The sequence below is a fragment of the Musca autumnalis genome, unplaced genomic scaffold (assembly GCF_047663935.1).
Source record: "Musca autumnalis isolate F117 unplaced genomic scaffold, ASM4766393v1 scaffold_1, whole genome shotgun sequence".
NCBI lineage: Eukaryota > Metazoa > Arthropoda > Insecta > Diptera > Muscidae > Musca > Musca autumnalis.
This window is the reverse complement of record NW_027411644.1, coordinates 227,909,172-227,927,422: the sequence shown is the minus strand read 5'-3', so window position 1 is coordinate 227,927,422 and position 18,251 is coordinate 227,909,172. Positions and strand designations below refer to the sequence as shown.

The 18,251-nt window shown below is 36.4% G+C and overlaps 1 protein-coding gene across 1 annotated transcript in view; it reads left to right on the top strand.

Annotated features, from left to right (window-relative positions):
- Positions 1-18,251, top strand: part of side-IV (sidestep IV transmembrane protein) — a 167,126-nt gene that overhangs the window by 130,642 nt on the left and 18,233 nt on the right. Inside the window, 1 exon segment of the mRNA XM_073963866.1 lies at positions 3,112-3,259. Within this exon segment, the coding sequence (XP_073819967.1) occupies positions 3,112-3,259 (148 nt within the window).

Sequence of the window (18,251 nt, the reverse complement as noted above, 5' to 3'; positions counted from 1 at the left end):
ACTACGGGTATTCGATCAGCGGGTATATGACAAGTGGCCGAAGCGGTAATGATGTCTCTGAACGTCCTTTCTGAAGACAATTATTGGGAGATGTTCCGAACGAAGTGAAAAAACGTATTGCCAGGTAACGTCATTTGCCAGATCAGGTGACACGATGGTTATAACTGGCGAACTGTGACACACTCCGCTAATTCTGGTAGGGCGTCTTCGTTGGCCATGCATATCGTAGAGCTGTGAATCTGCTTGGTCAGCACTTTACCCCTGTGGTCATTTTCGAGGACGAATGCCGCAACTAATGATGAGCACTAAAATCGCACAAGACCAGATAGTTATGGCCTTTCAAAAGCGGACCTATAAACTGGAGTACCGCTATTTATCGGCGGTATGTATAGTTTTAGTAACTCTACCTCGGAAGTTCCACACCTGACTGCTACTTACATATAATCCATGTACGGATCATAAGTGCAGGGCCCAATCAAGATAGGCCTTTAATTAACAGACTGGTGCAATAGGAAAGCAAACCCCCACCTTCACTTCTGGTGCGATACTACCTCAGTACATTGTAACCTTCACAACGCTGTAAGCCGCAGTTGTTGTTGAGCTTGGTTTCCTGTACCGCCGCCACCATAATATTCTTCCGAGCGTTGAAATCCACTATTTCCTTGATCTTAGATCGGAGTCCATTTCAATAAAATTTAAAAAGGGTGCATTTTTCGGGGATTGGTAACACAACTGCTGCCGTTAAATGCTGCGTGTGCAGTTGCTGTTGGGGGGACTGTGGGTGAGTTTCGAATTCTGATGACGTCGACTTACAAGGGACTGTGTTTACGTAGCATGCAGCATAGTACCTGTCAAAGTCCCTCACATGATGAGTCCATAGCAATCCCTGTGATGCATCCACTCCCGTCGTCTATAGCATCTCAACGAAACTTCGTCCGTTCGTCCTCCGCCTCAGCAGGGACCAAACGAATCCGAAGCAGACATTCCGAGATATGATGCTCCAACAGCCGCTGGCCGGAACTCGAATGTTGTGTGGTTATGGATAAATGCGGTGTCGAAGAACCTGCCGCCGTGGGATTGATAATGTTATTGTTGATTTCGATGATGTTTCACAAATCGAAAACCACAATGGCTTAATCGATTTCAGTGATTCACTCCACAATATATTCGATTTCGAATTAAGAACCTCTAAAATGAACCCACTCCAAAACTCCAAATTAATTCAGAAATTTTGAGCTCTTGAAATCACCATAAAACTATATATGAAAGTACAAAATATTGTCTTCAATAAAACAAATTTGGAAAAAATTTTCAAAATTGTTAAAATTTATCCCATAATTACTTAGCATAGCTTTGATTGACACACACTCATTTGTCTGTATGTTTTCCTTGGCAAAATCGTATGAGACAACTAAGTCTAGTCAACACAAAATTGTCATATCTTCAAGTAGCGTTCAGTGAATGATGAATCTAAGGACATCCTGGAAAATATCCCGTGAATCTGACATGTAGACTTACAGGAAAAGTCAACACATGATAAGTTTTCCTAACTTACAAACTCGCTCGCACACACACACACATACACACTCAAAAATCCATATTTATCTATTGTGACAAATTTACATTGAGTTTAGAAGTGAACACAAAGTTAGCACAGATAGAGTTGCCAAACGAAATTCAACATTAAAATATGTTGCAGAAATTTTTAAGGAATTCAAAAGAAAATAAAGATTTTGAAATCAAACATTTTAACGTGACGAAATCTTAAAATTTCGAAGATATGGCAAGTCATCGATAAATTTGGAACCTATCGAATTGAAGAACTAAAATTACTTGCTTAGAAATTGTGGTTCAAAAAAAAGGAATTAATGTTTATAGGGCTTTTTATACCCTTCACCATCATAAGAAAAACTGCAATTTAAAGACGAAATTTCAACGTTTTTAGAAAGAGTTTTTAAAAATTCCATTACTTGGTCTTTAGATAAAATCTAAGAAATCGGAATCGATATAGCTTCCTTAGCCTTGATAGGGACATTCGTACCCTTGAAGTGCCAAATTAAGTGGCAACACTTTTAGTCATTTTATGCTAAAAATATTCCAGGATATATGGAGTCTAACAGCAGTTATAAACCTTCACGTAGTCTAGTATAATGTGCGAGGAAGACAAATGAATAATGTTATACTAGATTCAAATAATGACTATGTACGTGTATAGGTATACGGGTGGGTAGATGCTGTGCATATGTATGTATCTATCTTTCCTATGTTCATACACATATCTGCTGCCAGTTCCTTATCTTGCATATATGTATGTATGTGTGTATATAAACGTGAAATGTTACAATGTCAACAAAGTTGAAGAAACTTTTCCTGTTCAACAGGATCCCAGTAACATATGAATAAGGCAACAACAACAACAGCCACAACTAACAAACCTTTCTCAAGACAAGACAAGGCACTCATCTTCAATTTAAAATAATAACTTGAGCTATCTACCCTAAAGAAATTGACTTTAAACTTTATGTCCTGGAAATGATGTAGTCATTGTTTTTAGGTTTCGTTTCCTTTAATGTTGTTAGTATTGTTGTTTCTATTTTCTTCTAAAAGGATCCCTTGCAAAAAATTTGCAAAATATAGAAAAGAGATTGTTGCAGTAATAATAAGTTAGTAAAAAACAAGAGGAAAAGGAAGACTGGGTGGCAGAAAGAAAGTAAAGTTTTATTGTTTATAATTTCTTTTAAACTGCCTGGAAAAAATGACTGTAACAAAGTTTCATTCTTTTTGTTACTTTGTGTTGAGTGTTGTAGGTGTGTGCGTGTGTCGATGTGTTTCTATCATGCCTTCCAACATGAAATGAAATTAGAGAAACGTGCCTCTATTAGTCATGTCTTGTAAAAGAAAAGTGTCCCATTTCTTTCTTTTCTTGACATAGGTTGTTCAGCTGGCGCTCGTCGTTTCTTTTTAATTTTTCTTTCATTTCTTTTTTGATGGAAGTCATAAAATATAAATAAATAAATTTTCTAGCTAAAGAATAAAACTTTATTATTGAATTTTTTGTTAACAATGTTTTTTGTGTCTATTTTTTCTGGTTTTTCTTTTATTTTCTTTTAGCACACAACAAGTCCGGTTACATTTTTCATTGATAATTTGGATCCCTTGGCCACCTATCGTATGATCATATTTGCTGTTAATGCCAAAGGACGTTCGGAGCCAATTATAATTGATGATATAAATTTTAAAGGTGTTGCTAAATACACAGGTGAGTAAGGTGATTTTTTTTTAAATGGAAATGAGAGAAATTAAAAAAAAAACAATTAAAAAGTCGGTATGGTCGGAAGACAACACACACATAGACAAACTTCCTATTGAAAATCTATTAAATGTTAACAGCAAGACAATTCCAAAAACTCTAATTCAAAACAATATTTACATGACGAACAAAAAAGAAAAACAATTATGAAAGTATCAGTCAGCTGTGCTGACGGAGATATACCCTCAGTTACTGTCAAAAAAACAACAACAAATCCAAACCAAACAGAATAAAATTAGTGTGGGAGTAACCCGAAGGAGTGGACCGATAAAGTCCATATTCCAACCTGATACATGACTGGATGAAAAAATAAGATGTGCAAAGTCTGCACCAATCAGAAACATCCTGAGAAATTATCTTGCGGATTTGCAATTTTGATTGGTGTCGTCAAGGTTTCTTGGAGCGTTTTGGCCAATATCTCAGGGAGTATGGAATTGCGCTAGAAAAAAATTATACCGCCGCAAAGGAAGCCGCCAGTACAACATACTGAACAAAATTCAAAACAATCCGAGAGGAGCTCTTAAACTTCACTTTATCCGAATTTTGTCTGGGCGGTACCTGAAAGAGTGGACCGGAAGAAATAATACGATGTGCAACGTTTGGGCCAAATCGATTGCTCCCTTCGAGATTTAGCCAAGGAGTGGACCGATATGGCCCATCTTCGAACTTGATCCGTTGATCCGGTTGATCCGTTTGAGAGCTATCGTGCTGTCGGAGATAGATTAAAGCTCAAAAGTTTTGCTAGGAAGGTACCTAAAGAAATTGTCCGACATTGTCCATTTTGGACTACCAGTCATTTTAGTTAGTCACCATATAATTTAGACCTTTGGACCATTATATCAGAAAACATGGATCTGCCCATGAAACACATATTAACGCTATAAACAGGGATACTAAAAATACCTTCGGTAAGAATTTCTAAAGGATCCTTAAACAGACCCTTAACCGCTCTTAAATAAAAACATTGATCATTTTGCTCATTTACGGAAAGAGTGGCAGAACTCAAGAAAGGGGTTTTGGAGTTGGCAATTTTTATTTCTTCTAGAACTTCTCTTTTATCCTGTGTCAACTGTTCAAGATGATATCTCTAAAACTCAACGAGTTACAGCTTATTTTGTGGGAGTTCGGCATAAATCACCAAAAAAAGTTGTTTTAGTTTATGCAAGACATGCATCAAGCGTGTTGGATGTACGATCGTTCCGAGGTGCAAACACCACTACCTTGTTGCAGCAAAGGTACGTAACAGATAAAACGTAGCAAACAAAGGGCGAACAGACACAACACGGAAGTTGCACATCGCTAAGCTGCAATCACAACAGATAGCCACAGCATATTCCACTCAACTGGCCCAACTGTTTAATCAAAGCACTCCTTGTCCCGATAACATAACAGGACAATGGCAAAACATTGCCCACTCCATGCAAGCAGCCGCAAAATTAGTACTTGGATACCAGAGACCTCCACCATGGAATCTATGGTATGACCAGGAGTGTCTTGCTGTTACCGAAGAGAAAAATTCGGCATATAGGTCTACTTTACAATCAGTAGCAACGCGTAGCGCACGAGAGAGGTATTGGGAGAAAAGAAGAGAGGAGAAACGTCTTTTCCGCAGCAAAAAGAGAGAGATGGAAAAGCGGAAGTGTGAACAAATCGAGAGGTATAGGAGACAGAATGAAGTCCGAAAATTCTACGAAAGAGTGAAACATCAAACTGATGACTTTGGAACTGGCACATCCTCCTGTAGAGACCAGCAAGGTAATCTGGCAACCAATACAGATAGTGTGCTAAGGATAAGGAAAGAGCATTTTTCCAAACTGTTGGTATCCAATAGTAGCGAAGTCGACGAAGATACCACAGATCCAATCCCAGAAGATGGTATTGAATGTACATATACCGCCCAGCCAAGATGAGGTAAAGACAACAATAAACCGGCTGAAGAATAATAACGCAGCAGGAGCTGATGGCCTACCAGCCGAGCAGTTTAAAACCGGAGGCGACACGTTGATAAGGTGTATGCATCAGCTACTTAGCTCCATCTGGCAGGAAGAACGCGTACCCGACGATTGGAACCTGAGCATCCTGTGTCCCGTCCATAAGAAAGGAGATAAGACTTTATGCTCCAACTATTCGGGCATAAGTCTTCTCCCTATCGCCTACAAGATAGTGTCAGGGATATTGTGCGAACGACTAGTGCCCATGGTCAACGAAATAACTGGACCGAACCAATGCGGCTTTAGACCTGGCAAGTCCACCATTGACCAGATATTTACCCTGCACCAAATCCTGGAGAAGACCCAAGAGATGCAGATCGACACCTACCACCTTTTTGTCGATTATAAAGCAGCCTTCGACAGTTCGCTACTTTCAAAGGTATTCCAAGCAATATCTGAATTTGGTGTCCCCGCAAAGCTCATTCGGCTTTGTAAAATGACTCTAACTGACACAAGTTCTTAAGTTAAAATAGGAAAGAACCTCTCCGAAGAGTTTTGTACCAAAAGAGGTTTCAGGCAAGGAAACAGCCTTTCGTGTGATCTTTTCAACATCCTTCTAGAAAAGGTTATACGAGAGGCACAATCTACAGCAATATGCTGATGATATAGACATCATGGGACGATCAGTAATAGAAGTAACCGATACCTTTATGAAGGTCGAAGGAGAATCTGCTAAAGTGGGTCTGGCGGTAAACGGCGAGAAGACCAAGCTGATGGTGTCGACGCGCAATGCGTCCATTGAGATTGGACCAACTGTTGAAGTTGGTTCCTATAATTTTGAGGTAGTAAAAGACTTTGTATACCTCAGCACCGCCGTAAACACAACAAACGACATCTGTTGTGAAATAAAAAGAAGAATTGTATTGGCCAACAGATGCTACTTTGGTTTAAGTAAGCAGTTTAAAAACAAAGCCACATCTCGTCAAACAAAAATAACGCTCTACAAAACACTGATACTACCCGTGCTGATGTATGGCTTCGAAGCCTGGGTACTTGCGCAAGCAGACATGGCAGTGCTTGGTGTGTTTGAGAGAAAAATTCTTCGAAAGATCTACGGACCAATCTGCGTTGACGGTGAATATCGACGTCGTATGAACCACGAGCTGTATCTGCTATACAACGACATCAATATAGTTAAACGTATCGAGATGCAGCTATTGTGTTGGCTAGGCCATATAATAAGAATTAACGATGATGAACCCGCTAAAAAGGCGTATAAATTCGAGCCACATGGCGGTGCACGCAGAATTGGCAGGCCAAAGAATAGATGGCATAAACAAGTGTATGAAGGGTTGACAAGGCTCGGTATTCCAAAAAGCGAAGCACTAAACTGAGAGAATTGGAGATCTTTTCTTAGTTTGGTCTATGGAACAAATGTTTTGTAATGGGCCAGCTAAGTAAGTAAGTTTCTGAAGCACTAAAACACTTTAAATCATGCTTGATCTTGCACAGAAATTTAGCACTTATATTTGGCTAGCCCGTAGGGCTTTCGGGTCATTTTCTCAAGAAGTATGAACTTGCCACCAAAAAAAAGAGGAGGTCCTAAACTGCACTTTTCCAAAATTTTGTGTATGAGGTACCCGAAGGCGTTGACATATAAAGTCCATATTCTAAACTGACCTATGTCTCGTAGAAATACCACATTGTGCAAAATATGAACTGACACGGATTTCATCCAAACATACTTGGGGTCTAAAACCATTATAACCTCGTTAGCATAAATGCTAAGGTATGTTGGAGGGTATAAAAAGGGGAATGTTTTCAATTTAATGGAATACCTTCGATAGCATTGTACTTACATTTAAATTTAGATTCGTTTGAACATATTGGTATTAAAACATACATTGCAATAATGTTGACAAAAACTGACCACTTTTTTATTTCTCAGTAATAATACTAAATAACAATGTTAGTATGTACTTTATAAAGATTCCCAATTTTTCTTTCATTCTCAGTAACAATAGTTAATAGCATTGTTGGTATATATTTTATAAGGATTCTTTTGTTTCAATTGTAACAGGCTTAATTTCCAATTTCCCAATAACTAACTGGGTCAAAGGAAATTTTTGTTTAGTATTTTATTTTTTAGGAAAATTCCATATTTTAATCTTTCCCAAAGACCACACATACATTACTCTTCATTTAACATTATACCTGAAGTTGAGCTATGCAAATTGAATAGACATATCTCTTTTGAGCAAAAATAGTTTACAAATAGAAAAAGAGTTCAATTTCATTGCATTGACATGGTATTAATCTCTAAAATGATATGAATGCTTTTAAAATAAAAATTATATAGCATATTCATATTTTTTATGGAACGATATATTTCAACATATATGACATGCCTTTTTGCATGCACACATTTACTCTACTCAAATATACAATTTGTCTGCAAAGATTGAAACAAAAAAATATTACCCCCCATTATTTACCATTTTCTAGTAGACAATTTGTCCTGGATATGTGAGGAAATCGTTTCCAATTGTTGTGCATACAGCGTGTGTTCGTGTGTGAGAGAGAGACTGTGTGTAAATGTTACCTTGGGGCGGATGCAACTAAAATAAAACAGCAACAAAAAAACTATCAATAAAAATTGCATTATGCAAAACAGGATATTGACTTTCAGATTTTTTTTTTTTCAACATCAATTCTTGGTTTTTGTTGCTGTTAATGCTTCCGTTGAAACCAATATAAATGCACACACAAATTTCCACTTATGGCCTTATTTGTAAAAGATCATTGTGTATTTAGCATATGGAATGAGAGAAGAGTATAAATGTGGATAGAGCAATTCCAAATGGAAAGAGGATGGAGGTATAAAAAGCATCAGAGAGATAGAGAATAAAATGACATATGAGCAATTATTTCTCAAGAGACTTTAAAGAACTAGTTTGTAAAATGTACATGAAAAAACGTGGGTAATGTTTAACTGTTACACTTCCTTGCCATTCCTTAAAAATCATATTATTTCATTAAGAAGTGCCTCTGCTGTAAAACTAAAATTTACACTTTAAACTTTAAGGTTTTCCCATCATGAACGATTTCCCACATTTTGTGGAACTTCTCACTTCTTTTCTACGCTATTGAATATTTTATGTTAAGTAAATGGCATATCTATCCAACATTTTCTCATATTCCAACACCATGTTTGCATGCATATATCCTCTGCATTGTATGCGAATATCTACTATAACGCAGACATTGCTTGCACTATTTTGTTTCGCTTTCGTTTCGTTAGCTGTGGAAGCAATAAAAAGCAATATTCTCACTTTTTTTGGTATTTCTTACATACCCACGAACACACACACACACACGCCAAAATCTGAAAGAACTATAAGCAGCCAACAATTGCTGCTGTTGCAATATACCAACTATCCGTTGTTAAGTGGAAAAAACATTGTGTAAATCTCATGAATTTTTACTTCAACAAAAAATTTCCAAGAGCAGCAAAAAATTGCACATTTTTTCATGGTTATACGTTCTTCCTTCCTTTTATTTATTTATTTTTTTTTTTTTTTTGGTAAAAGGACAACATCAGTGGAAATTTATGTTTACACTGATAAATAAATTCTATCGATTATTGATAACATTGTGTTGTTTCTATTATTTTCTTGTTTAGTTTGTTATAACGTTTGTTCACATAATTTTGAATTACAGTATGTTTGTGTAGTGAAGCTAGTGCATCGTTACTTCGAACTGGACGTTACATATGTATATCAAATTTTCTTAAGTAATTGCCAACGATGTGATTTAGAAATTCTGAAAGAAAAAACAAAACAATTTAAATCAAGTTTTTTTCTAAAATCTAAAAATAAGTTTAATATGGATATATTTTGTCTATATTCGTTGTAACAAATAAAAGGTAATTTTGCTGGAATATGTTCTTAAAATCTGTTAGTAACTAAAACCGTTAGATACGGTTATATAGCCGGTTATGTGCTTTAGAAATTCTGAAAGAACAAAAAACAATTTAAATTAAGTTTTTTTCTAAAATCTAAAAATAAATTTAATATGGATATTTCTTGTCCATTGTGAACTTATATACATATATAATTGTTCCACAAACATCCCAGGCGGGACAGGGGAGACTTCTCTCATATCAATGAGTGCACCCCGATTCATATTAGCTCAATGATATGGGACCTACTGTTTATCGCCGAGTGCGAACGGCGTGTCTAAGACACCACTTGTAGAGAAGTTGTACAAGGCTGAAATACTCAGAAAATGTCGCCAACATTACTGATGGGTATTTTGCCACCGTTGAAAAGTGTTTGATGTTGACTGGCCGGGGAATCGAACCAACGACCTTCAGCGTGCAAGACGGGTGTGCATACTATTGCACCACGGTGGCACCCATTGTGAACTTGCTGTAACAAATAGAGTTGGGTAATCTAGTTCCTAGTTCCTTGTACTAGTTCCAAAACGTATGAGTAACATGATGAAATATAACGTATGATAGTAAGTATACGCAGTTTGTTCAAAGAAAAAATGTGGGCCATTGGAACTGCGAAGTGAACTAAATAGTTCCATATAGTTCCTTTGGCACAACTCTAGTAACAAATAAAAGGTAATTTTGCTGGAATATGTTTTTAAAAATCTGTTAGTAACTAAAACTGCTAGATACGGTTATATAGCCGGTTATACAAAAACAGGGACCAATAATGAAAATTTTTTGAAAATAAATTTTCAGTCTGCATATCACTGATTTACAAAACCTTCAAAATAAATCAAATCAAAACAAGTGAGAATGGCGTTTAGTTCGGCCAGGGCAAATTGTTATACCCTCCACCACGAGTTGTATTGAGGTAAAATGGAACAATTAGTTTCTTTTCGTTTATGAAGAAGACTAAATACCAAATTTCAGCAAGTTCTGTAAAACAAGGTGGCTAACCTATAAAATACCGAAATTCGGGTTGTATCGTTCCATGGGGCTATATCAAATCATAGCTCTATACTAGGGCTGCTCATACAACTACAAACATATTTTTTTTTTATTGTGTTGGTTTTGAAAGACAAACATTTTGATAGTTTCCCAAAATACTGTTCAGGCTTACTTTATAAAATTTACGGAAAATAATTCGTATAAATATAAACATAATAAATATAATAATTCATATAAAAAGCTAATAATTAGCATAAACATTCATTATTTTCAACATAATCAAGTTTCGTTCAAATATGTTTTTTCGAGTAATGTTGGTTTGTTGGGTTGTCTTGTATAATGGAAAAAATTGTGTATTGAAAATCTTCATTTCAAAAATAAAAGCTCTCTCTTTTTATTGTGTGAGTAAGCACATTAACACACACCGACATCAGAAGGGCGCCCTTTGAGCTGGTTGTGGCGGAAAGTTTTTATAACCAAAGAAGGCTAAATACCAAATTTCCGATATTTCATTAAAACCTTCAAAATACTTTAAATCAAGAGATACGCTTCTATGGGGGATATAAGACCCCCAGAAACTATACTGATAATTCTCTTCTGGAATATTTTATAACCCCATTTCAGTCTTTCGGTGGGATATTGGCGTCACAACCTTCAGAATTACGAAAATCTGGAGGTACCGTTTTATGGGGGCTATATCGAAACGTGGACCTATACAGATGAATTTCAGTAAGGAGGGCTTTTACCTCCAACAAAGTCAAATACCACAATTCAGCCATTTCGGAGGGTAATACCGAAAATCGGTAGGTACCGTTTAAAAACCCAAATTCCAGTCATTGCGGTGGAATATTGAGGCCACAACCTTCAAAATACCTGAAATACGGAGGTACCGTTTTATGGAGGCTATTCTGAGGCATATACCTGTACCGACAAGTTTCTGGGGGAAAGTTTTATACCACCAACGAAGTCTAAGTACCAAATTTCAGCCATTTCGGTGTGATAATGAGGCTAAAACCTTCAAAAAACAAAAAATCAGGTGGTACCGTTCTACGGGGGGTATATGAAAGCGTGGGCATGTATCGACAAATTTCATGTGGAACGTTTAATGCCCCAAATGGAGACCAAATACCAAATTCCAGCCATTTCCAGCCAAATTCCAGCCATTTCCATTGAGTCCACAACTTTTAAAATACCTGAAATAGGGAGGTACCGTTCTATGGGGGCTATTCTTAGGTATAGACCTGTACCGACAAGTTTCTGGGGGAAAGTTGTATACCACCAACGTAGAATAAATACCAAATTTCAGCCAATTCGGTGAATTATTGTGGCCACAACCTTCAGGTGCGGAAAATCAGGAGGTACAGTTCTACGGGAGCTATATGAAGGCGTGGACTTATACCGACAAATTAAAGGTGGAAAGTTTAATACCCCTAATGGAGACCAAATACCAAATTTCAACCATTTCTGTGGATTATTGTGGCCACAACCTTCAAATACGTAAAATCGTTCTATGGGGGCTATATGAAGGCGTGGACCTATTCAGACCAATTTTCAGCAAATTTTTATACCCCCAACGAAAACTAAATACCAAATTTCAGCCATTTCGGTGTGATAATGAGGCTAAAACCTTAAAAACCGAAAATCAGGTAGTACCGTTCTATGGGGGCTATATAAAAACGTGGACCGATATAGCCCATTTATAATACCAAACATCCTAGGAGTAATATAAATTTATATACCAAATAACAAAGCTCCGTCTTAAAAATTGTGAGCTGTATCTTGATTTCAACAGACGGACGGACAGACGGACATGCTTATATCGACTTAGAATTTTACCCCGATCAAGAATATGCATACTTTATAGGGTCTCCGATGAATATTTCAATGTTACAAACGGAATGATAAATTTAATTATACCCTCCATATGGGACAACACCAAAATGGTAAATATAGATGCATTAGTTTTTGAACCTCGTATCTTAAAAAAGTAAAATGTTGTCACGAGAAATAAAAAAGAATCATCCAAACTTAGTTTAAGTTCGAAGATGGGCCACATCGGTCCAATCCCTCGGGTACCTCCCCCAAAAAAGTTTTTATAGCCCCCATGTAACGGTACCTCCCCCACAAAAGTTCAAAACTTTTCGCTAAAATGGTGCACATGATTACTCTCGAAGGCAGTAACCGAATCGGTCCATACCTTGCACATCGTAATATTTCTATTAGACCTATATCAGGTACGAATATTGACTATATCGGTTCACTCCTTGGAAAAGTGCAGCTTTCGAATTGCTTCGATTTTTTTTTTTGTATAAGTTGTATTCCCTGCCCCCATTAAGAGGATACAAGTATTTTCAGGGGCAAGTCTATATTTCCTGAGAAAATGGCCTGAAACTGTAAAAACCACCTACGGCCACCATGTTGTTGCTGTTGGTTGGAACAATTGGGTCCAAATTTTGTACATGCTAATATTTTCGAAAATAGGCCATATCGGCCAACACAAACGGAGACATTCACCGCAAAAGTAAAAATTAATATTAGCGTAAATCTCCGATTTGGACGAATGTTTGCACATCGCTATATATCTTAAAAAAATATATTAGTATGGACTATATCGGTCCACTATTTCAGGAACCTCTCACACAAAATTTACGATTTTACCGAAACTTTGCACATCGTAAGCTTCGTACATATTCGTATACCTCTCTCACAATGTTCAACACTTCGCTTACCGGCAGTTTAAGGGCTGCTAAAGATCCAAACATTGGATCTACGAATATTTTGTCCAAATTTAGTTTATCTTCTCCTTAGGGTACCTCCGCCGCAAAAGTTCAACAATTTTGTTTAAGTGCAGTTTTGGATCTGTTCGAAGATCCCCTGAAAAATTATACCGAATGTACTCCTGGTGATACTGTTTTCAGCGATATTATGTTTTCGGTGGACAGCTCCATGCTTCCTGACATATATCTATATCCTAGGGTGACCAACTAAATGGGTGGTGGGCGCGATAAATAAGAAGGGCATTATTCCCGTCCGTCACTTTAGAATCCATTTTGAATGACATTTGGAAAGATGTGTATTCTGTTTACAGGCAGATCAAGTTCAAAAATGGGCTATATCGGTCCACGTTTTGGTATAGCTCCCATCCGATTTCCGGTATTTTTACGTTTTCGACTACATTCTCAAACCGAATTAGCAATAATTTGAATCGAAGAGGTGAAAATATCTTATCTACCAAAAATTTCAACATAGGTCCACGTTTGCTATAGCCCTCATATGACGCTTGATGAAACCGACTCCTAATCTCATCACTAAATTTAGCCTAAGAAACCTAAGGAAACCGAAGAAAAGAAAACGCGCGAGAACGATATTGTTCTCTTCGTTGTTTAAGAGAGACTCCTTAGGTTTCTTAGGCTAAATTTAGTGATGAGATTAGGAGTCGGTTTCATCATTTGGTGACCCCGACGTGATTACAAATCTATCTGACTCCATTTACACAGAAAAACAGTTCTACAAAACTGTACAACGGTACCTCCCGATTTTCGACATTTTGAAGGTTTGAGGTAAAATTTTTCAACAAACTAGCTATAATTTGACATATGGTGTTCCCAGTGGTCAGAAAACTTTTCAATAAAAACTGTCAACATAGTCCCATGCTTTGGTATACGCCCAATATAATGGTACCTCCCGATTTTTGGTATTTTCAGGATTTATATACAATTTTTAACCGAACTAGCTGTAATTTGACATTTGAGGTACCCAGTGGTCACAAAACGTCTCCACCAGAAGTTATCAACATAGGTCCATGTTTTGGTATAGCCCCCATATAACGGCACCTCCCGAATTTCGGCATTTTGGGACTTTTAGTTGCATTTCTTGCCCGAACTTTCTGTAATTTGACATTTGAGGTTCCCAGTGGTTAAAAACCTTCTCCACCAAAACCTGTCAACATAGGTACAAGTTTTGGTATAGCCCTCATTGGACGATACCTCCCGATTTTTTGTATTTTGAGAATTTTAGCTACATTTTTATACCGAACTACCTGTAATTTGATATTTGAGGTACCCAGTGGTCACAAGAAATCTCTTTGCCAATATAGGTCCATGTTTTTTATAGCCCCCATGTAACGGTACCTCCCGATTTTCGGTATTTTGAAAATTTTACCTACATTTTTTAAACAACCCAGTGGTCCCAAAAATTCTACACCAAAAATTGTCAACACAGGTCCACACTTTGATATAGCCCCCCATATAAAAGTAGCGCTCGATTGAAGACATTTTAGGATGCATTGTTTGGCCTAATTTAGGCGTTTGAGGTACCATTGGAAGAAAAACTTATCCAGCCAAAACTGTGGACTGGAAAGAGAACTAATTATTCCATTTATGTTCAGGGGTTTGTTCTATGAAAATTTGAAATGAAAAGTTTTATAAAGAAAATACATAAATTCAAATGAAAAATTTTATAAGGTAAATATTTTTCATTTCAAATTTTCATAGAACGAGAATCCAGCCCCAGGATAGTTTGTCCATAGTTACATTAGGCAATTTTCCTTGCAGCAATTGTCAGTTTGTCGGTGAAAGAGGGTGTTGAGAGGCAAAGGGTTACAATATGCCACGCCTCTCTCTCCATCAAACTGCCATTTGCCGCAAGGAAAATAGCCTAATATAAATATGGACTTTATTGTGGAACTGAGCGATTTGTATTTGTTTTTAATTTTTTCTTTTTAGTTATATTTTCTATAATGATATTAATTTTTTTTAAATTTGCATTTTCTTATTTTAAATTTTCCTTTTACGAAAATATACAATTTTCCAATTTTCTGTAGACAAATAATCGAGAAAAACCCCCATACAAATCGCTTCACCTTAGCAATGATCTCTTTTTTTGTTGTCCCTTTTGTAAGGATTTCTGTTATTGAAGCACGTATCCATTTAAAAATTTTCAATTTTATATGTGAGTTTTGAATGCATCTAACGCAGAGATTACCCGTATGAAAAGAAGAAGTGAATGGCATAAAGTTCAGGACTCACACGAATGCACTAAGCAAAATTCTATGGTATGCCAGCAACGTCTGAATATGGAAATAAAAAATAGAGAAGGTAAAATCGTTAAAAAAAGATTCGCTATTGATTTTGTAGAAGAAATCCAAAGTTATGTCAGAGGGGAGCAACTTCATCGTATCAATGAGTGCCGATCACTAATATGTTACATAATTCATCGTTCATGTGTCGAACATAGTACAACTGCACTTTTGTAATATTCGTAATATTCCGAAAATGCAACATTCTTGACCCTTTGGGGATGTTAGTAGGAACAATTATATATTAGACAGACAAAGACTTTTTCAGGATATTTCAACCTCTTTGCACAGTGGATCCCATATCATTGAGCATAAAATATGATCGGTCTGCGCTAACTTTCTCTGCCTCTCTGGGAGGTTCAGTGAAATAGATTTTTTATTATTTTTAGTAATCAATTTAGTTATATTTTTTTAATAGACCCAAAATTAATTCCAAAATTTAAAGATTTAATGTATTCAGTCAACTGTCCATTCTAAACTTTGTTAATGTCGACTAACAGCCACAGCTAACAACGATTGATAACAACTGCATTATTCATTGTTGTTGTTTGATTTCTAGTTCACGTTTTTTTTTCATTCTTGACTTAGTTTGCTTGTTTTCATTTACACTACGATTCGTTCATCCATTCGTAGGATAAAACTTGCACTACATATTTCTAAATAACAACAAACTTTAGCATCACAATGTGTTTGTTTTTTTCTTTGCAAGCAACTGCCAACAGAATGCGTTGTACGGAAGTTTTTCCTAGGAATTTCGTTTTTCTTTCTTATTTTCCTCGTACACTATTTATTTTCCATTAGATTTGTTGCTGCTGGTGAGTAGTTCACTTGCAATGAAAACATGCGGCATTTGTAACGTCATGATTATTGCCAAACGACCACCGACCGACCGACCGACCACCACCTCGACAACTACTATGATCATCATCATCCAATGTATACTCCTTAACGTATAGCTATGTTAAAAGGAAGATTCCAATGCCATCATTTAAAAGCACTCCATCCATGTGTATCCACCTGGAACAGAAGGTGAAAAAGAACGAAGTGAAGCAACACATACGCTTTCTTTCGTTTTTTTTTTCTGGCTCAAATGCAATTGACTTTTGTTTATTGTCTTTTGTTTGGTGCATTCTTCAAGTAGTTTCCTGTATTTGTGCCTTTTCCTCTTTTGGATCATTGGAGGGATTTTTTGTTGGATTTTTGTTTTCTAACTTGTATTTATATCCATCTTCAAACTGTTGTTGCTGTTGTTCTTTGTGTTGGCTAAAGGGGCTAACTTTTTGCCAAAGTCTTTTGGTGTTTCTTTCCAAGAGAAAGTTTTTTTGGAGTATAATTCGGTAAACTATAGGTAATGGGATTTGTATGGGAAAAACAAAACAAAAATATTAGCAGAGACGTGTGTAGATAGGAGAAAAATAAAATGCAAGAGGTGAAGAGGACTATTCTAAGTCTTCTTATTAATGAAGAGAAACTGTCAATACATAAAGTGTTGAAGTCTATTTGAAAATGGCATCCACATTGTTTAGAAAGAAAATTGTATCCTATGCCCTTATCCGCCCCTGCTTATATAACCCATAATCTAATAAACATGATGTTGTCTAAAACCACTATTTTCATTGTGCTTTTGTGTCTCATAAAAGTTTAAAAGGGCGGTTAGTTATGGCATAACCTCAAACACCATTACACAAACTGCATTTATTGCTTCTGTATGCACACATACATAGATAAATAGATTCATGACCAACAAGCCATGAATATGTTAAGGTGTACCATAGATTTCCTACGATTAAGATTTAAACAAATGTGAATATGTGTGAATATGTACAGTGTGTTCGGTTAAACAAGAAAAAATCGCTGGAGGGATTTTTAAATAAATCGCGGTCAATGTTCACATTTGTAGGTTCTTTTTAGGTTTCCAGGATTTTGCTTGGGACTGCAAAAAAATGTTGTACCAGTGAAAATTCTCTACAACATTTTCATTAGTCCCGGTTTGTTAGGACTTGCGTATCCAAGCAAAATTCTGGAAACCTAAAAATGTGAACTTTGACCGCGATTTATTTAAAAATTTCTTCAGCGATTTTTCTTGTTTTTGGATTTTTCTCATCTATGAACATTCCTACTCCAGAATATTCAAAAACTTTCCTGGTATAAGCGGTTTTCATTTAAAGTTAGTTAAGGCTCACCGTGCATGACATTGTTTTATAAGGAGGCGATACAGCTAATGCATCCCAATTTTAACTTCTTTATCTCAAAAATAGTAAAACATACCAAAATGTCATAAGGGTCAATCTTGTAGAGAATTTTCACAGCTGCAACATTACCTCTAATCCCATTTCGATAGGACTTGCGGTTTCCAAGCAAAATTGTGAAAACCTAAAAACCAGAAAACTATGAAGAGTCTTTGCTGCATGTCACAAAAGCGAAGTGTGTACGATTCACCTTTGCTGGCATCATGTTGTATAGCAACAATCATCATAATTGATCCCCCCAGGTTGGACACATTAACACATTCTGGAGTCGTACTGCGATTGTTTGAGCTCTTTCATCATTTAATTTGAGCGCAGACAACTTAGTTTCTATATATTAATTCTTGAAGGTCATGGTTTTATAATATAATATTTCAAGGTGTTTGTCGTCAAAGTGCAGTTCTGATTCACCCGAGCAGCTTCCTTGTAGATAGCTTGTGAATTCCCTACTGGCATGTGATTGGGATTTCAATGCACTCAGAGGAAAGCTGGTGGTATACCTTCACTTACACGGTCCTCTTGAAGCAACTTTGAAAGGAAGATGCTTACACCTGGGAAGTTTTTTCGGATTCTGAAACTACAATGTTTATAGATGAGAAAAATCAAAAAACAAAAAAAAATCGCCGAAGCGCTTTTTAAATAAATCGCGATTGAAGTTGACATTTTTAGTGTTTTTTTAGATTATCACGATTTTGTTTCTAAACCGAAAGTCCTATCAAAATGACACTAAAGGAAATATTGT